The sequence below is a fragment of the Sylvia atricapilla genome, chromosome 5, assembly GCF_009819655.1.
Source record: "Sylvia atricapilla isolate bSylAtr1 chromosome 5, bSylAtr1.pri, whole genome shotgun sequence".
Taxonomy (NCBI): domain Eukaryota; kingdom Metazoa; phylum Chordata; class Aves; order Passeriformes; family Sylviidae; genus Sylvia; species Sylvia atricapilla.
In genome coordinates, this window is record NC_089144.1 from 64,203,680 (window position 1) to 64,224,310 (window position 20,631).

The 20,631-nt window shown below is 43.6% G+C and overlaps 1 protein-coding gene across 1 annotated transcript in view; it reads left to right on the forward strand.

Moving 5' to 3' along the window:
• MEI1 (meiotic double-stranded break formation protein 1) overlaps positions 1-20,631 on the forward strand; it is a 39,572-nt gene that overhangs the window by 1,625 nt on the left and 17,316 nt on the right. Inside the window, exons 3-20 of the mRNA XM_066319796.1 lie at positions 1,773-1,823; positions 3,650-3,723; positions 4,487-4,592; positions 5,139-5,342; positions 6,534-6,664; positions 7,180-7,294; positions 8,089-8,205; positions 8,718-8,817; positions 11,309-11,443; positions 11,988-12,102; positions 13,646-13,764; positions 14,836-14,977; positions 16,393-16,504; positions 17,185-17,245; positions 18,459-18,556; positions 19,244-19,418; positions 19,529-19,676; positions 20,206-20,478. Coding sequence (XP_066175893.1) covers positions 1,773-1,823; positions 3,650-3,723; positions 4,487-4,592; positions 5,139-5,342; positions 6,534-6,664; positions 7,180-7,294; positions 8,089-8,205; positions 8,718-8,817; positions 11,309-11,443; positions 11,988-12,102; positions 13,646-13,764; positions 14,836-14,977; positions 16,393-16,504; positions 17,185-17,245; positions 18,459-18,556; positions 19,244-19,418; positions 19,529-19,676; positions 20,206-20,478 — 2,276 coding nt within the window. The remainder of the gene's footprint in view (positions 1-1,772; positions 1,824-3,649; positions 3,724-4,486; positions 4,593-5,138; positions 5,343-6,533; positions 6,665-7,179; positions 7,295-8,088; positions 8,206-8,717; positions 8,818-11,308; positions 11,444-11,987; positions 12,103-13,645; positions 13,765-14,835; positions 14,978-16,392; positions 16,505-17,184; positions 17,246-18,458; positions 18,557-19,243; positions 19,419-19,528; positions 19,677-20,205; positions 20,479-20,631) is intronic.

Sequence of the window (20,631 nt, forward strand, 5' to 3'; positions counted from 1 at the left end):
TCTGTTTGCATAGCAGGGAGATGTCTTTGAAATATCTAAAATCTTGATGGAGAAGAATTAATGGTCTAAATGAGGGATCAGCAAGGCAGGAAGGGAAAGGTGCAGGGTAGAAATAAGAGTGCCTTCAAAGAGCAGATATATCAGATTCCTTTAATTCCACCATCTCATTTGCATATCACAGATAATTCTTGTTCTTTGGGGGAAATTAACCTACAAGACGCTGTCCCTGCCTTGACACACTGAATAGTTCAAACAGTTGATTGCCTATAAATTGTGTTGTGCACATTTTGGCAGTTTTGTTAGAAACAGAACTTTATGCAGTTTTCATTCTTTTAATTGCACCTTTTTTTTTTTTTTTTTTTTTTTTTAATAGAGTGTGCACACATAATCCTTCAGAGTAGTGGAAAGAGTGGTGATTGTGGCCAATTCAACCCTATAATATATGGCCCTAACACAAAATACCCTAGAAGACAGGGATGCTGTGCTTGCATTTCAATGCTCTTGTCTGCTTTAATAATTCTCTGAGAAGAGAATTCTCTTTATGATTGGGTGGTTTGAGGACATCTTTGGGTTTTACTCTACTTGGTGTAACTTTTAGAGCAGTTGTAATCCCAGTCTAAGCTTGGGGCCACAAACAATGGCATGTTCATTTTCAGTAGAGCTTGGATGACCCAAGGGTTGTTTGGTGCAAGAATGTAAAAGAGACCCACCCAAAAGTTTGAGCAGTGCTGTGCAGGAAGTATTAATAGTGAATTCAGGAAAATACACTTGGAGAGAGAATACTGAAATAAGCACAGGCAGAAGAAAGAAGATTTAGGGAGGTGGAGTGTGGAATGTTATGTATGAGGTGGTGTATTTCAGATAAGCCTGAATTTCATGCAGCTAATATTGTAATGTTCAATAATGCTGTAAACAAATCTTTTCTGGAGTTACTAAGGATTGGGCAGATGAAGCAGGAAATAAGTAATTTCTTCACCTGCCATAACATTGCTTTAGTTGATCAAAATGCTGAGACATCGTGGAGCTTTCAGAGGGGAGGTAGTTTGATTTGATGTATTGAAACAAGTGATTTAGTGTGGCAGAAGTGGGGATCCAAACCATATGCCTGATGCTATAGGTTGGAAGGGGCTGGGAGTTAGAGTTTCTTGTCTGCTGGGTTGTAGTAGAGTGAGACAGTGGTTTATTTTAATATATCAAATCTTATGCTCTTGTTGTAAAATTAACTTGTGAAGTTATGCCTTCAGGTTCAATTTAATGTTGGAATAGTTTCCCGATGATTTAACCCTGGTGTTCAGATTTGGTTTCAGGTTTTTCAGTACTGTGGATGGAGAAGACTGTTCACAGTAACTGATAAGAATGGAGGACCCAAAGGACAAAACTCACAGCTGGGCTTTGACTTCCATCATTCTGGGGTGTTGTTTCAGATTTGTAATGCTGGATACACACAGTGAGATGTGGTGGTGGCAGCAGTTACATATTCCCTGACATGGGCAGACCCATTGACTTCAACTCTAAAGCACATAAAAAATTTGAAAGAAAGTGGAGTGTCTCATGTCCTTGTGTCCTGCTTATGGAAGCAGCTTTTGTGATACTCCCAGAGAACGTCCACCCTTGTCTGTCAAAATCAGGCTGGTGTCATGTGAAGCAGGGAAAACATACCAGTTCTGAAAAAAATAAAAAAATAAATCATCTCTTTTTAACAAGAAGGAATTACAGCACTGGTGATCAGAAGCAGGAATGAGTTCCATGACCTGTTGTGGTTTATCTTGTAGGGATGTTGCATTCTGTGGAAGACAGCAGTGCCCTGAACCTATTAGTTGAAGGTAAGAGACAAGTGCCATATCTCAATTACTGGAAGTTTGTGGTGGGAAGAATCTGTCTGGTCTGATACCTATTGTGGGATGCTCAGCTTCTCTGACACAGCTTCAGTGGGGAAGACCATATATATCCATGCAACAAAAATGAGTGGTCTGCTCCAGAATTCATGGGCAGGAGAGCGTTTGTTTAAACATTTAACATCTCTCTCACCAGTTTTGTGTGTGTCATGAATTCAGATAGGTAACAGTGCCTCAACTTTGGCATCTTTAGACCTGACCAAACTGTCAAAGCAAATGGAAATCTATGGGATCTACCACTTTCTCCTCAAGAGTACAGGGTATTTGTGATTTAGCTGTACAAGCTGGAGATTCCTCTTTGTGAGCAGTCCCTCATTTGAAAACTGAAGGAAACATCTGCAGGGCTGACAAAGGAATCTCTGCAGCCCAGTTAACTCTGGGCACCTCTGCTGAGTCTAGTGTTATCAGCAGTGCATTGATGCATTTCATGTCCAGCCATGAAAAGTAAAAGGACAAACTTCTTCCAGGGGGATTTTAGTTTTCAGACACTTGCATGAAATGGGGTTGAAAAGAAGAGAAGTCTTTCTGTCATGTTACTGGTCTGTTGAGACATGGATGCTCTCTAACAGAGCAATTTTAATTAGTGTTGCCTAAGTCTTGAAAGTTTTCAAAGTTTCTGAGGGTTTGGGGCAAGAAAGGGCTATTAAACCATCTATAAATCACCTGTCTCAGACATGCTTCTGTTGAGGTATGTAGCTCTGTAGCTGAAGTAGGTCTAGTATTGCCTTGAATATACCAAGAAGGGGTGAACCCAAAAGTCTCTGGTATTTCTTTTTAGAATGCTTTCCGAGGACATGAATCAAAAGTGTAGGTTTTCTAAATGAGTCATGCCATGACAGCAAGCTACATCCAAGATAGCCTTGCCAAATCCTGTGTAGAAATGTGTGCAGTGTCTCAGTAAAGGGGCTATTGCCACAATTTGATCTGCTGAACATTCAGGTGCCAGTTCTAAAAATACTGGAAGAGGAACTTTGCTTCCTGCAACTGGCCTGCTGGTATATGTGTGGAGGCACAGGCAGCCTGCCAGCATCAGGCAACTCCCTTGGGATTTCCTTAGGGAAATCTCAGGTGATGTGTTTTCGTCAACATAATTTCTTGCTGATTCCTCTTATTAGTACAGAGCTGGCAGAGTTCTTAAAGTTTCAGTGAACCAATAATTCTGAGGAGGTGAACAGCACCCCTCTGGTGACTGGCACCTTGCTTTCTGGTAAGGTGTGTGACATAACTGCAGTGGGGAATGGCTGATAGACTTCACTTACCTTAGTTGAAGGAGGGACAGCAGCTGAAGGAAGAGCTCTGAGTGTGAATCTAAAGATCCTCAGCAGTTTCAGTTCTGATCTCTTCTCTGGAAGGATGCATTTTTAGAGGCCAGTTTTCATGCAGTAGGAACCCTGGTCTATTCAATTACCATAATTTTTTATGCTTTTAAGCTAGGTGTTTTTTTCCCCTTTTTTTCCTGATTCCTTACATTTACTTGGCTGCCCTGAGGCTTTGTTGCTTGCAGCTCATTTCCATGTGTGGTTTGTAATGCAGCCAAAGCAGGACTGCTGGAATGATGGCTCAGAGAGCTTGAGCTGAGCTATCAGAAATAATAGTGCTGGGAATGTGGGAATGCTGCTGTAACCCTGCTCTCTCAGCACATCTGTGCTCATTTCATTTCTAAGCTCTTTGCTCACTGGTCTGCTAAAGCCCCATGGAAGATGGACTGTGAGTGCTCTGGTGTGTGCATTACTGATGATGTTTTTTCTGCCTAGTTCTGGTGCGGCTTGTTGTGGAGCTGAAGTCAGAACAGTACTTACACCGCATTTTGGGGGAAAGTCAGAAGGAGGTCAGTGAAGATGAGTTCTCTTCCCCTTCCTTCCAGTCTTTCAGAGGTAGAGGAATGAGTGGCCCTGCAAGGCTGGGATCACAGAATCACAGGATGGTTTGGGTTGGAAGAGACCTTAAAAGCCATCCAGTTCCAACCCTCCCAGCATGGGCAAGGACGCCTTCCACTAGACCATGCTGCTTAAAGCCCCATCCAACCTGACCCTGGATGTCCTAATGCCAGTTCCCCAGCTGTGATGTTGGCAGTGTTAGTGTCTACCATGGTGTTTTTATTCTGTTCTCATGATGCCTTGCAGCCATAGGGCTTCATGATACTTTTAAGAAGCTGTGTGGTTTCCTCAGATACTTCTTTTCCTACATTACTGTTTCAGTTATGTGAGGAGCTTTTTCAGCCTGTGTCACGGGCTCTTACTCTCTTCTTTCCTAAGTTTATGGTGGTCGCACAGGGTACAAATAAAGGGATGTAGCAAAAGTGGTAAGAAATTAATCTGGTTCATCTGATCATGTAAGAGGTGGAGGGGAGGAAGAGGAAAAGGAACAACAAGCAAGCAATTCCTTGAATTCATTTAAAGACATTTAAAGATTAAGTGTGGTATTCGGGGTTTTCTTGTGGTTTATCATAAGTGATGAAGAGGACCCATCCTTGGAAAAGATGCTGTTCTGGAAAATTATGCATCACTGAGAACTTGATGGTTTGGGTGCATTTCTGCCTTCGGACTGTGTCCTCATCAGTGAAACATTTTCCATCTCTGTCTCCTCTACAGCTGTGCAAAGCAACTACCATGAGAAGCAGCCTGCCTACATTTTCTCTCTTGGGCAAGCTTGCAGATGCCATCCCAGGCTTTGCTGATATACTGGTAGTAAAGCACAGTAAGTAGTATGTCATGTCCAACTGAAGGGTGGTCTTCACAGCCCTAGTACACATGAATGCATACACTCTTCTGTCCAGATGAGTTCATGAAGGTCACACAAGAAGCCTGTCCAGAAGTCAGTGGCATTCAGGCCTCCTAGGATACAGGTCAAAACCTCAGAACCTTCAGAGGTGGTTATTGTGCTTCTAGCCAGGCAAAAGCAGCCTCTGTGAACTGTGGTTGTGGGTCTGCCTCACAGGCAAGATACATTTAGTTTTTTTTTTTTTCCTTGATCCAGTGCTTGGGGGTCCGGTGAGCATGCTGAACTGTTTGTGGAGGGAGCTGGGATGGTGGATCTTCGTATGGTGAACAGGGAGCTCCACTAGCTGTTTGTTACTGTACCTCTGCTCAGAGGGACAGATGGTGCTGAGCACATCACCTAATTGTGGCATTCACTAACCTGCATACACCAGTCTGTCCCGTAGGCTTTTGCAAGTTTTCAAGGGAAATAGGTTGGCGCTTTTAAAATGTCAGTGAATGTTTGCTGTTCCTGTTCCTGCACTAGGTAATGTAGTGGATCATCTGCTGATGGGCTTGATGTACCCAAATGAAGGTATAAAGGCTGCTGTCTGCTTCTTGTATGGCAAGCTGTACTCCTCTCCTGTTGGCACAGAACAGCTCTCAGGACACTTTGAAGAAAGGCTGTGTGGTGTCTTCTTGAATACCCTGGGGCGTGCTCAGACAAAGGAGCTGCAAGTTAATTGTTTGGGTAAGGCGTTTCTCAGAGAAACTGCAAGGTGCAAGGGAAGGCTTAGAATGAGGAAGAAATCCTTGGCTGGTTCAGATGCTCTGATGTGGGTCGTTCTATAGAAGATCTCTGTGCTGCTTGTCCAAAGTTGTCAATCCTTTCTGTTAACTCGATAGCAACGAAGTGGCCCAGACCTGCTGCTGAGCATCCCCATGTTCCCTGATGCCTCACATTTGCTCAGCACTGACTGATCTTCAGTCTCTTCAGAGCTAGTGCTATGGCCTGATCATCCCTCAAAGTGTCTCAATGCAAATACTGTGCACGGGAAGATGGGTTTTGTAGAGCAGTGGGATGGAGTCTAAAAAATACAATCTTTAGATGTGGGTCATCATGTTAATTAGATATAGAGCTAATGTGGAAGGGGCACTTTCTTGCAGTTATCCTTCCAATTGTGTGTTTCAGCTATTGCTGGGGAGCACCATTTCAGCCTTTCTGACATTGCTTGCTTGTAAACTATCCAGGGAATTAATTTTTCTAGAAGGAGGCAAGCAGGAACTACATTGCCCCTCAGCTTATCTACTCAACTACTAGAAATAGATCGTGATTCCTTTGAAAGTAGAATTCTGTATCTCAGACGATACCCCTGTGAATTTGTACTGATGTGTACTGATTATTTTCATCAGTACCTGTAGCAGTGATCTATGCTGTTATGCTGAGGGAGTTTTTTTGAGTGTGAGTATCCTTTAGCTGAACACAGCTGTTTCTGTAAGAGCCTGTGAAAATAGAAGGGAAAGTTAAAGGCCTGTTCTCTAGGAAGTGTTCTAGGGAAAATGTCTTGTCAATCGAGTCACTGACTGCTTGGAGAAGAGTGCAGGTCAAGGGCTCTCCCAAGAAACAGTTTAAGGTGTAACTAACAGAAGATAAAGCAAGTAGAGGGCTCCTGAGATGCACCCACGTACATAGATGACTCTGAGAAGGAACAGAGAGCAGATCAAACCAGCAAAAAGTATCAGCAGCAGGGGGTTGCAAGACATAGGGGTCCATGGCAGTATCTGGGGACACAATGAGAAGATGCTCCCTAATCTGGAGGTGAGGCCCTCCAAGAGAGGAGAGGAAGTTTGCAACAAGTCCTAGTCTATAAATATTCGTGTGTTAATATAATCCTCACTGTGCTGCTCAGCATGGTGCTCATTCTTGCTCTCTCTTTTGCAGGTTTGCTAAAGGAGCTGCTGAAATCTGACCATTTTGTATCTATTCTTATGAATAATTCAAAGACAGAGGAGGAGACTGAGAAGCCTGACTTTTTAGAAGGGGAAAATCCACTGCCACTTGTTCTCAAAAAGGTGATTGTTGAAGTAGTAGTGAATTGTTGGTGCATGTAAATAATTTGCTGGCCTGTAATGAACCTTAATCTAAGGCACTGTATATATAAAAAAAGCAGAGTGTTCTGTTACCAACACCAGCAATAGAGGCTGCACTGAGAATTGGGGATACCTTTATTGATCACCTTTTTCTTCATTCCTGCATCCTGGAATGTGGAAAATTTTACTCCTGGCCTTAGCTGCTTTAACTCACTTACACACTTGAGGTCTGATACAGTACATGCAGCACCAGCATGACTAAGCCTGGGGACAGAACTCTTCTTACTCATGACTTACTCTGTTGTGGTTCTCATGTGCTTTTTTGAATCTCTTTGGTTCAGTGTTTTATTTTACCTTAGCAAGTTTAATCCGTGAAATAAATGTCAAAAGAGAGATCTTAACTTACGTTTTCAATTTTAAAAAGTAGAACAAACTGTTTCCTACTCATAGCTGCATAGCTGACTTCCTTTCTCCTTTTGGCTTTGGCTTCCCAACAGCTCTTGTTGACCAGAGATGAGATGTTACAGGCAGCAAGTTCTCACTGTATGGCTGCGGTGCTGGTTCACTCTCCTAGCAGATATGCTCCTGCTTTTATCCATGCAGATGTCCCAGGTGAATAAATCCAGTAGCAACTTAGTATTCATTTCCCAGTATCGATGCTGCCCCTAATTGTTTGGTTTAGGAATCAGGCTGGCTCCATGAAATCCTTCGATGGCATAATGTGGTGGCGATTTTATACTGGGTGATTTTAGGAGCAGGAGAGGAGAGAGTGTTTTCAGCTGGAAGTTTAGAAGCAGCTGTCACCGGGCACAATGGAGTTTCCACAGAGAAAATTTGGCCAAGTCCTTGAGGTCAAGGTCCTTCTTGCAGGACCTTAGATACAAACCAAAGAAAACTGGGGTTCCATCTCATTCCACTAAATATTGTAAGTTTGCTCAGATTTTGGTCTAGGATTTCGCTTTAGAATGCAGCTATGGGAGATGGTTTATTATTTCTCTGTAATCCCAAAAGACAGAAATACTTTCATGATACAAATTCTTTGGGAGATGTAAAAGTCACAAGGGAAAAAAGGTCACTGCATCTGTGCTAAAGCTTGCTTTGTGGCTTTTCATTTGTGCCAAAGGCTAGATCCACAATTCAGCTCCTTCCTACTGAGCTTGTGCTGGGAAGATGGCTGCCCGTGGGTTTCTGCTCTCCAGTCACCTCTTTTTGAAGACTAGCATACCCCTGAGCATCTACTCTATTCTCTATTCCTGCCATTTCATAGTACAGCCATTCTCCCTGTGGCTGTTGCTGTGTTTCCTCGTTTCCTTCTCCTTCCTCTGCTGTGTTCTAGGAGCAGCTGTGCCATGCTGTGAGCAGCCTGCCTCTTACCAGGGTGACCTTATTTGTGTGTGTGTTTGCAGAGTTCCTCTTTGAGTGTCTCTTGTGCAAAAATGAAATCCTCATCTGGTCAGTGTACTGCTGCTTGCTCCTCCTGACTGAAGAGCGCCTTTTCTTCTCCAAGTGTCACACCGTCTATGGTGAGTCATCAGCCTTTCTGACAGAGTGACTGCAGTAATTCTCCTGCCTCTGGCCGAATTTCAGTGCTTTATACACAGTCACAATTTCCAGTCAAGATGGATAAAGGACTGAAAACAAAACTTATCATACATATTTGTGATGTCCAGTGTAGCTTGAATTTATAGTGTCATTGTCCTAATGAGTTTCTGATGAGCATTAATTCATTATAATAACCAGTTATCATGATTGACACTCTCTAAGTAAATATTAAGTATTTCTGTGGATATGCCAAGAGTAAATTTAGGAAGAATGGTTAAATTCCTTCTGAACTTTGGGACTTACCTTCACGAGTGAAGGTTGAGATGTATTATGAGGGAGCTGAGTGAACACTCAACAGTTTTGGACAGATATTTCTGTTTAGCTTAGAAGAATAATGGTTCAAATCCTTCTTCCTTTTAAAAATTAATTTTGCTTCCATTCTGGAATCTGGAATGTTAAAAGCCTCTCTGTGACTTCTCTTGAATGTGTACAGGCATTGAATCTCTGGTGAGGAGTCTCCAAGGTGTCCTGCTGCTGAACAATGTGGAGTTGCACAAACAAGGGCTCCTGCTCTTCACTGAAATACTGAAACGGTAAGGGAGTACCCTGTCAGGCTTGCACAGGCAGAGTTTGGTACCCAAAAATTGATACTGTGGGGCTTTTGCCTTTTAAGATTTTCTTCCAGGATCAGATATCTACACACAAGACTTTTTGTATTTAAAATATGATGCTGAACAATCTCGTCTTCTTTATTCTTGCAAAGAAGGGCTTGATGGTTGTTTGTGAACCTCCCAGCTTGTCCTGTCTGTGCCTGGATCCACCACTATATCTTCTTCCTGCTTCTTTTCCAGTCAGGGAGGTGGAATCTCTTTCCAGCTGTAGACAGAGCAGGAGAGAAGGCCAGGAAGGTCTTGGAGTATGTGAGCAGGCCAGTTCCTGCTAAGTGTGGCTCTGTGACAAAACAAAGCATGCAAATTCCATGGCCTCTGGTCTTCTATCATCATCTGAGCTAAATTCAAACTGCAAAACCAAATTCTAGGCTGAAATATTAATGTCTTCTGTCACTTTTCCCCTCTTGTTTTCTACTAAGAATTAATATACACTGGCTTGTTTTTCTTCTGTGCTTCCTGTTCTTGCCTCTATGATCTTGTTCCTACCCTACCATGCTAGTGACAGAGCCTTGCTTTTGCCACTTAGATCCCCCAAGTGAGCCCTTGAGCAGAATTTTGGAAATGTCATAGTCAATTTTGTAGCAAGTGGCAGGGTGAAAAAGAGAAGACAAAGCAACAGTGCTAGAACGGTGTGGTGATGCCAGTGTGGGATCTGCCAAAAGGAGAAACCAGGATGTGGGGAACACTAATTACAGCATTTATGCTTGTAAAACAAAGAGAACACTCTGTGCAGTTACTATCATTTTCTTGCACGCCCATTCTGTTTTTCTGAGCTTTGCCTTAGAAATCACATTTTGTTTAAAATTATCTCATAGTGGGGAAGGGGATCTTGTGCTGGAACCTCTCATCTTGGTTTTAGCTTGCAGCTGGATTCTCTTGTGCAGGTCAGCCACACAGTCTGGTGAGGTCCACACAGAATGTACTGCTCCCCTTGGCAGTATGTCAGGAATGTTGGGTAGCTCTCCCTGGTCTGACCCTTGTCTCTCTCAGCATAATCAAAGTGGCAGGTGCAGTTTGGGCCCTGAAGATGAGAGACTGCAGGAAGCTGCAAGTGCTGCCCTTCACACTTTCCCCCCAGGCCCCGAAGATGTCCCAGTGGACCATATTGAAAGTGGGTTTGTATGTCTTGAATGGATCGGCAATACTCCTCCATCGCTTCCTCCATGCATGAATCAGTGAAGATTTTTTCCTTCCTGTTGTGTTTTACTTCAGAAGGTCAGTGATTAAAGGAAGGAAATACCCAGGATTAATAGAATTACCCAGTGCAAGTAGAAGCAACTTGGAAGGTCAGTGCATCACTTGTGGCTTGGCTCCTGATGCTTGAGTTCCACAAGTCCTTTTCCTGGTCGTGCCCACCTCACAGCTTTTTCTCACGGCAGAATGTGAGGTGGCTGCAAAAGCTGGGTTCCATCTCACTGAGTGACTATAAAGGATGGTTCTTCATCTGTTCCCTTTTTGCTGTGTAACTGAGCTACTAGTGTAATTCCTACTGAAGTTCACTTTTTCTTTCCAATTTCTGCATGAGAGCACGTGCTCCTGGCTTGCTTTAGTCAGGTACAACTGTGAAAATTCAATAACGGGGAATACTTTTGGCTCCCAAATCTGGCTGCTGTCATGCTATGCTGCTTTTCTTGCTTCACTTTGGAGGCACTCTCTGGCAGGTTGTTAGTGCCTCTTGTCTGCATGTAGCTGCCTATCTTCCCCCTGCCCTCTCAACTGTACCTGACTTGCCAGAGACAAATGAGCACAGTCTGCCATTTACACAGCTCTGTCCAATAATGGGATTAATGGCCTGTTGTCCCTCCATGCTCTCATGCTGAAGGCTCAAAGGTGTTGGGTCATATATGACCAAAATGCTCACTATCAAGAAGGATTGTCAAAACAGTTGGATTGTGTTTATTTTCCTGTTTACTTTTCGAGTTTTTGAAGGTTCCTGTCCTGGCAGCATCTAAAACTAGGAGTGCAGTGAGAGAAGCTACTCTCATGGCATAATGCTTATTCTAGGATGGTGATGTTTGCTTGTATACTTAAAAATATAAGTTGCTAGATGAACTCACAAATGCCAGAGCAGATGGCCTGAACATAAAGTCCTAGGCACAGAGATCACTATATTTTGCAAAGCTTGTTTTTCTTGTGCTTTTCGTGTCAGTGTTCTGGAGTAGTCACACAGTTATCCAGGCTGTAGGTGTTCTATCATGGTAGTGCTTCAGACTGGCTGAAATTTCTTCTTTATAGAAAACCCTCTACCTGCTCAAGTCCGAGAGTACCTCCTTGAGAGCAACCGGCTCTCAATACTGAAAAATGTGGCTGCAATCTCGTGGCTCAGCTGTCCATTTGCTGAAATGAGGGAAAGGCAGTACAGTTACCTAACTCTGACAATGTTCTTCTTGCTTACTTTGTTTCCTCTTCACAGGCAACCAGTGGAAATAAAATTATTTACAAACCGAGGTGTATGTATAGAAGCCATTGATGTTTTGATGGAGACAGTGAACTGCCCGGTGCTGGACGTGGCAGTAGAGGCTGTGAAAGCTGTGGCAGCTTTCCTGAGGTAGGCAGGAATGTATTTGCAGACTTTTCTTCAGATAGATCTGTTGATACCATCTTGAGCTTTGCAGTTCCCCTGTGGCTGTGTGGGTGAATGTGCTCTGCAGTGGGGCTTGTGGCTGAGGCAGGAGTGGGTACAGCAGAGCCAGCTTCCCACCCACCTCAGGAAAGCTGCCAGAGCAATGAAGCTGTGCCAAGCAGCAAGTCATTGCAGCAAGGATCTAGTGTTTCAAGCAGGCTTCTACAGCAGCTACTGTGGTTTTGTCACTCTGTGCCCCATCCAGATTGATAAGAATAATAAACATAAGATGCTGGACGGTCATGGGCTTCCTGACTGTAGTGGGAGCAGACAGAGCACTGAGAGTGTGTTTGGGCCTATGTGTGGGTGCAGGCACTGTTCAGATATTCTGAGCTTACTGTGCTCTGCTGGAGAGAAGTGGCAATGGCATATTTCCATCAGAAGAGCAATTATTTCTGATGCTGTTGCCTTCCTAGTGGAATGTTCTCAGCAGGGACTGTGCATCTTGTCTTTCTCTTCACCTGTTAAGGAAGGACCATCTGAGCTCCCCTCCAGTCCCATTTGAAGAGCTGCAGAAACTTTTGGAGGCAGTGCTGAAGCGATGTGCTGACCTTTCCCCATCACAGAGTAGTAAGAGGCATGCAGTAAGTCAAAAGTTGTTGCTTGTTGGTAGGACCAAGCAGGGCAAGGATGATCTTCCTAGGACACTGTGTGGATATTGTTCCATCCCTTCACTTAAACCCCCCATGGCTGTTGGTTCTCTGCTATTTCTTTTGGTCCTCTTGCCTCGAGATGGTGCCAGACTTAGAAGCAGATGATGCAGGTGAATGTTATCTTTCTAAATCAGTGAAGTTCTGTGAGACACCACTTGAGCATGCTACTCTCTTTGTGTCCAGTACTCCAAAGTAATTTGAACTTCCCCTTCTTTCCACCCTCACCTTGTAGGCTGCATTGGTCAATCTATTTTTTCAGCAATGAACATTTCTTGTTCTATGTTCAGTTCAAGAGTGTCATCATATATGCACTGTGATCCCTCAGCAAGGGAGTTAGCCACTATTTGAACTAGAAATCCTTTCTTGTTCCTGGCACCTGTAGTTAGTGTGATGTGCTGCCAGGACCTCTGCACCTGTGAGAGAAGCCCCAGGTACAGATGGCTCATGAAAAGACAAAGGGCTGAACCTTCTTGCTGTAGGCTTAGAGCCATGTAGGTTTAGATTGCATGCCAGTAGTGACAAGAACACCTCAATGCTCAAAGGAGTAGCAGAACTCCAAATTCTTGATGAATGATTTTTAGACCCAAGTTCTGTGGTACCAGAACTTCTGCCTGAAGAGAAGGCAGAAATGCTTTCTGTCCCATAGGCAGGTGTTGGCCAGTCAGTTTGCACACACACAGAGCTAGGTGTCCCTTTCAGAATTAGGAGCTTCATGGGAAGGAAAATAGACAGATACTGAAGATATCCAGGCTGTGTTGAAAGGGAGAAGAGGGGAAATGATGATATCTCTGCCAAAGTATCTCAGCATGAAATGGAGAAGGAGTTCTGAACTGCCAGGCGCCAGTGTGTAGCTTTGCCCTCCTCTGGTATTATGGAGAAGACCACCACCACAGGTTAAGACTTAAAGACAGATATTGACTTCCAAGTTGTTCCCAATTTGGGCAAATGATTAACTCTGATGCTTCAGTTGGCTTCATGCTTAGCTCAGTGGGATGCTGTGTGGGAACAAGAATTAGTACATGGACAGCTGCTTAAAACTCTGAGCCAAAGTAGAAGAACTTCTAAGATTCCATTGCTACGCAAGGAGAAGAACTATTCTGTGTTGTCTGAAGAGTATTTGGAAGAAAGAAAATTTAAAAAAATACGAAGTTTTCTGAGAAGGGTTTAAAGCTCCATTAGCTGAAATGCTTAAAACTCAGATTAGGTCAAAGCATGGTAATAGAGACTCTAAAGACAGGGCAGTGCAGAATTAGTAGCTCTGTAACTGTCCTCCCTAGGAAGAGCTGTTTAACTCTGTTTAAGCTGTTTAACAAGCTGTTTAACTCTGCCCTCTCTGGAGAAAGCATAGTAGTAAAATTTGTTGCGTGAAGGAGTGAAGTGAAATCTGTTGTTCCTCCTGCTGCTGTTGTCAGAGGAGAAAGCTATTTTTTCTGGAAGTAGACGTAAGATTTTAAAGACTTCTCTCCTTTAACAGGGCGATCTCCTATTCTCCGTGTCTCAGAGTCACCCAGCAAACAGAAATCTTGGTAGAGTTCCTCAGAGACAGGGTCAGTTCTTGCTCAATACCCTGGAAAGTTTCAGAAATGCATGCAGGTGAGGACAAGTCAGGAAGGTGTATAGGTGGGTGGTGTGTCTGTCTGTCTGTTCTCCATGTCTGTCTATTCTTCTGTCCTTGCAACTATGTTCTTCTACCCAGCCCCACCACAGAAATCATGGGTGGGAGTTCAGTGCATGGCACTGCTCAGTGAAACAGCAGACTGAGGGGAATGTGTTAACAGTGAAAATTTTGTGAGACATTTTGGATATGTCTCTCATGAAATTTGCCTGGGAACTATCAGTTTATTTAATGTCTTTGGGCTTTGAGGGACTGCTTGAAAATTCACCAAAACTGCTAATAATGTAAGAACGATTGGAAGGTACGTGTGAAGCCAGATTCCTATGTAGTTTCACTGCCAGAGGGGATTAAGCATTTAACAAATGTGTATCTGCTCCAGATGATGGCCTTGAATTTGCTCATGCCTGTGACCTGTTACTGAAAATGGGTTTACAGGCACCAACTTTACCTTTTTTTGCTTGATCAGGGCACCATTTGGAAACCTTAGCTGCACAGCACACAGCAGTAAATGAGTTTATGTATGAATCAGGATGAATCAGGATCAGTTTTTAAGGTGGTCTGGCCAAATTAGTTTTTGCCTTGCATCATTGAGTTGGCTGAGGTAATTCAGTCAGAAGCAGACATGCCTTTCTGCACTGACCCAGAGTCTTGGGGTGGTGTTGGAGGGCACTCAGGTTCTGTCATGGATTTTATATCAGCTAAATGGTCCCTTGGCTGATTTTCACAAGATTTGCTATGTTGTGTATCAGGCACTCCAATATGGCTGAAAACCAGTCTTGCCACACCAGAGCTTCCCACAGCAGAGGCTTTTCTTCACAGAAACTAAGTCTCCCTTTCCCAACATGTACAGTTGTGCAACCCTGATGACTTTTAATAGCTTCACTCAAAAAGTAACTGAGTGTGATTGCCACATTCCTCTGTTTCCAGCCCATTGAGTATTTTATGGTCCTTTATGGTGAAATCATTATTAAAATGTAGTATGTGCTGGCTTCCTTTACAGGGTGGGGAGGTTTCCTCTTTCTCCTCTGTTATCTACTGTGTGTTTGTAGGTTAGCAGTGGAATTCCAGGGTGACTTCATGGCCCAGAAGAATGCTTTCACTGCCCCCAACTCTGAGAGCAAAGACACACTAAGCAACTTCTCTGAGTTCCTGCTGAGGATTTGTGACAGCCTCTGCATCCCCATGGTCATGGTAGGATTTATTTTGAACTTGGTCTGTTCCATGGGTACCGGGAAAGGTGCTTTCAAGCACCAAGAGTGAGTTGCAGAAATGTGTTTTTTTTGGTGTTTTTTTTTTTTTTTTTGTTTTTGTTGTTGTTGTTGTTTTTTCAAGAGGGCACATCACGTAAACCGAGAACAACTGTGCCATTTGCCACTTTTCCACAGCCAAATATTGAGTTATATAGTTCATGCAAAAGGTAGTGTATGCTCTCAGAGGGTGCAGAAATTCGTAAACTTTCCATGTAAATGTCAGTGTCTTTATTCAGACTGTGCACTTCCATAACCTGCCTACCACGCTGTGGGATCTGTTGCAGCTCCAGATGTGTCAGAAAATGAAGGGTGCCTGAACTGTTGTTTCCCCTTCTGCCACTTTTTCAAAACTTGCCTGTGTCCCAGAAAGCAGCCACTGTTTGCACCTGCAATTTCATTTCTATGTTTCTTTCCTACCAGAAGGTACTGATAAGGCTGCCCAGCAAGGGCTGTATTAAGCATTGTGTCTCAATAAGGCCTGTGACATGATTTAGAAAGTGGAGAGCTGTGGAGACATGATTTAAAAAGTGGAGCTGTGGAGACTCATGAGTGCTTTAGTGCTCTGTACAGGCCTGTCCCTAAGACACTTCAAGGAGAACTGTCAAACACTGGGACTTTTGTTGTGGTTCCTAACATTTAGTAAAGTTTGCTTGTGCTTTCTGACAGGTACAGGTCTGGATTCTTGCAGTTGTTAGGAGCTTGGAGATATTTTTGTTGGTGTTTTCTTAACCGATCTCTTGGTAGACAGCTGCAGTGGCACTGCTGTTCTCCTCCCTGACAGGAGGGTGCACTGTATGTCCAGTTTGGCAAAGCTGGAGTCAGTGTGCTGTTTCTTGCTCATTGAACTTGGGTAAAAATCAATGGACTGTGAGAAAATTGTCCTGTGACCTTCAACAAGAGCGAGTTGAGTCATTCTGTCCTAAACAGTTTGGGGCTGGACTCTGCAGAGATTTCAAATGGCTGTGTTTGCCACTGCTGAAGTCATGTGCACTTAAACATGTGTCCCGTGTTGTATCGGAGAATTCGCCATCTGACCTGTAAGAGCAGTAACTCCCAGGACAATGTGGGCAGTAATGTCAGTCACTGTGCATTAAGGCCTAACTGATTGCCTGCTGGAATCCAGAAGAAGTTTCTCATCTGGTACGATGTCTAGTTACCAGCACAGCTCAGTAGTGCTGGCAGGGGGGAGTGTTAGTTGTGTTCAAAGTGCTCTCTGAGCCTGCTCTGCTGCCAGGCATTTTGCTAAAAGAACTGCTACTCTATTTGCTTGGATTTAGAAACCTGACTTTCTGGGCAGGCAGGAAGAAAGCTGCTGCCTTCAGTGTTCGTGCGCCTGATCTATTTGTCTTTCCACAGAGCTATCTGGAAAGGGCTGTCAGCCCATCAGTGGCAGAGGTTTTCATCTCAACACTCAATACCCTCTTCACAGTGGTGCCAAGCATGCGGAATAAGTTCTCCAAGAAGCTGGGTATGAGGGTGTTGTGGAACATGTTCTCTGTGCTCTTAACTGGTGGAACTTGCTGCTACTGCCTATTATTGAGGCAATGAGCTTAACATTGAGACTTTATGTGGAGGATTCTATTCTGTTATGTGGAGGATCCTATTACATGTTTATATGAATGTGAATAGAGTGCATAGTCATGTTCAGCAGGATGGAAAAGTTATTTGGTCTAGCAATGATGATGGGACAGGTTTTATTTTGTATAAGAATGTTGTGTCAGCTTTATCCTTCCCTCTGGAATAATTCAGAATTGAATTGGCTGTTCCTGTAGACAGGGATTATGCTGGAATTGTTGGTGGGATTTTACTATGTAGAAATCGTAGTTTAGTCTATGTGGGCCTTTTGCTTCACTCATCAGAGACGTGATGTGGACAATTCCTCTGTTCTAAACATGTAAAACTGGCAAATCTTCACTTCTCCTCCTGAGAAAACAAATGAATCTCAGATACTCCTCTCACACCCAAACTTGGAGTAGTTTACTTTCTGAGAGAATGCCTAATATATGTATTCTTACTGAAATGGCCTGCCCTCTTCACCAGTCTTGTATGGAGATGTGTGGAGGTGGGTGATTATGGAACCTGCCTACTCTTTTTCTTGTCGTACATGTTCTGTGCTCCTTTGACATTTTTGTCTTGCTTTCTGTCTAGCATCCTCATCCTTCATCCAACTGACACTGGAGCTGAAGGCCAGATTTTGCTCTGTACAGAGGTATTGTGATGTGTGCACTGTGAGCAAATTTCCAGATGGGAAAGTAGATCATGCCTTATCCAATACACCTGATTAGGCAAGATGAGCAGCTGAAAGACTCAAGAATGGTTGTGTCTTACGGAAGAATATAAATGGTTTCTGACAATGGAGGAGCTTGATGTGGGGGAAGGGAGAAGCAGTTTGGTAGGGGGTGGATGGATTTAACACAGCATTATGAGATATCTGTGCTCTGTTGTGAGTTGCACAGATGAAGTGGCCTGACTTTGGAGTAGTCAGATCAGTGGGTGTTCTGAAGAGAAGTACCAGTAGCATCAGTTCCATCTGAGCTCTGCCTTCCTAGGCATATACTACCACTGTTGTTCCTCATGGTGTGATAAAGTATTAGAAATAGAGGGAGGAGGATGACTTCAGTAGCAGGCATTGCAAAGGATCTCCTGTAGTAGAGGCAATGATTTCTAGGTTGAGGAGTATTTGGGGAGACTCTCTGTGGGTCTGCAGAGATGTTTTACCTCCTCATTCCTGTGACTACCTCATTAAAAAAGTTAACAAAACACACAGCACTCCTAGTCCAGTTTACTAGTGTGGAACTTTGCATGGGGGCATTTGTGGCTGTGAATGGTGGGTGGTGGGAGTGATCTAGGTTTCTGAATAGAGCACTGTGCTGTGCCAAGGATGGTGTGTTACAGATGTCTGGTTGTGTCCTGCTGTGCGAGGAAATGGTTGGAAAAAGAGAAATACCTGGAAATAGCTGTTCTTACCCTTTTAGGTAATATTTTGGCATCCTTCAGTGTTCATCCCTGGCAATGTCATTGCTAAAAAATCTGTGTTGTTTGCCAGTGGAATCACAGATTGTGAGCTACCCTTAAACACCTCCCATTCTCTGCAGTGTTAGGAGTCCTGTCCCTATAGAACTCTGTAGAGACAAGGAGTGATGGTTGTGAAAGTGCCCCACTGTATGCACGTTGACCCAAGGTCTGAACGTGTTCACTGTTGTCACTGCACACACCCACCACATCTGTGAGCTGACAGTCCACTGGGAGCCCATCATTTTCCAGGAAGCCCAGGTTGGCTCCTAGAGTCTTCTTGTGGTGGGGCAGATGCTTGTATGCGATCATTCAGTAAAATGAGGTTCTGCCAGACAGTGTGTAATATCAGAAGTAGGAAGTGGGTATTTCTAGCCTTCTTTACTGTTTCTTTCTGCTCTTCTCCACAGTAATCCTGTCCTGAATCACACCTGTTCCAGCTTCCTCTGCAGCTTATGCATGAACCTTTACTCAGCCACAGAGAAGAGGAGAACTTCTTCTCAGGAGGGCAAGTTTGGGGAAAGAAAATGGTTACTTCATTTAGTTTGAGGCCCTGCCACTCTCTGTTTAGGCAAGAGGTGAAAAAAAATTTAGAAAAGGACAAACGAGAAGGGAAAGGAGGACACACATAGCTTGACTGAGGGATTTTTTTTCCCCCAGCTTGTGTTTAAGCTGGTCCAGCAAGGACCAGCACAGAAAACACTCAGAAAATGCCTTTTGAAGAGTTTGGAACCCTACCTGAAAGAATGCATTCATCTGCCTACAGTTTTGTTTACATGGGGGCATTTATTAGCACAGCTGTGCATGCTGAACTGAAACAAAATTACTTGCCACACAGTCAGTCATATCTGCAGATCAAGGTAATTTTTTCCCTCTGGCATACTCTATAAAGCTTTCTTGTCTATACTGTTACTTTCCATAATAGGTAAGTCCCAAACAAATGAGATGAAAGTTTCTACGTGTGAAAAGCCCCTTTTCGCATTAGCAGTGGTTGGTCACCATACAGGCAGTATCAGCAAAGGGCTCAGAATCTCAAACAGAAGTGTTTTTTCATCTGTAAAGCCAGCTCTGTTAAAACAGGCCTCATACCACTATTGATGCTGAATCATAGAAGTATGCTTGATGTATGCACACTGTGGAGTTGCTCCATAGACTTTGCTCATCATTCCCTGCCTGCTTATATTTTTATTTCTAGAACAAGAGATATCTGAGCTCCTGCAGAAGGGTCTGCCTCAGTTAAACTACACCATTGCTGAAAGCCTTCTCCTCCTATCTGAAACCCCTGAGCCTTTCTTTTTGGATCAGTCTCTTTGCAGCCACCAGCAGTGTTTCATACTGCTCTTATACTTTGCCTACACCTTTGGGGACAGGTGAGCCAAGAGTATACAAAGCAAGTGGGTTTGTGGCCATTACATATCATGTATTGATGGGAAAAGCATATCTATTGTTACTGTTTTCACTCCAATCTCTTTCAATGCAGGTTTGTTCCAGATGCAGAATTATTTCTAGCTTTAAGAAATTTTCTCCTATCAGCACAGGACCATGGGGACTGTCTCCCTCCACACATACTCAGAGCTGCACTTTACCTCCTTGCTGTCTGTCAGGACAAAAGCAAAGCCCTGGACATGGTAAAAGAAGATTTCATTCCTATCTCTTGGAACCTTTTTGTTGAAACTAAGGTTTCTCCCCACTCACAATCAACCTTCTTGTAGAAAGTATTTTGGCATAGATGGTGAGCAGTGAATGAGTGAAGCAGTTAACTATGAAAATCCACAGAGGAATATAGATTTGACAGAATAAACTTGTGTATGTGTGGGAAGTGTAATCGCGTTGGATAGGCTGTGAATTCACATACAGAATATAATGAATTTCATAGCTTTGGTCTCCCAAACACATTTCCAGCCTCTGCAGCAGTCTTTCTAGTGTTCCCATATGGCCCTTGGCTATTGCACAGCTTTGAGCTCTTTATAAAGCCTACAAGTTTCTTAGCCTGTGTGATGCAAATGGGCTTCAAAAAGTGATGTTTAGCTGATGCGTTTGATTGTCTGGATGAAAAGGCAGTGCGACTGTTTCTCACAGTAAAGTCTCATGACTTCAGTATTAGTGATTTTTTTTTTTTTTTCTTCTCTGTCCCACTTCCCCTTTCCCTCTTACCAGAGGTCTTTGTCTACCACGAGAAGGATCCTGGATAATCTTCCAGATCTGAGCTTGGTCTATGTCCATTGTCCTCTCCTGCTGAATTTCTTCCTGCGCTACCCTGAACTTACAGGGAGATTTGGACACCAAGTCCTCCAACTCTGGTTTTCCTGGGAAGACTGGAAGCAGACTGAGGCTGAAGAAGCTGATTTTGGCATGTCCAATCAGCTGAACAGTGCTGACCCATTGCTTCCCATACTGAAGAGCAATTCCAGCATTCTGCTTATTTTACTGGTATGTGGCTTTCACAAGCATGGGCTGCTATCCTGGCCCTGATTTGGGGGGCTTTTTGGTTCTTAAATCTTGCAGTGATGTTGTGAAGCCAGGGATTTTGATACGAGGGGCCATGTGTGTATACACAGACTTCACCTGCCAGGGAAGGCTTAT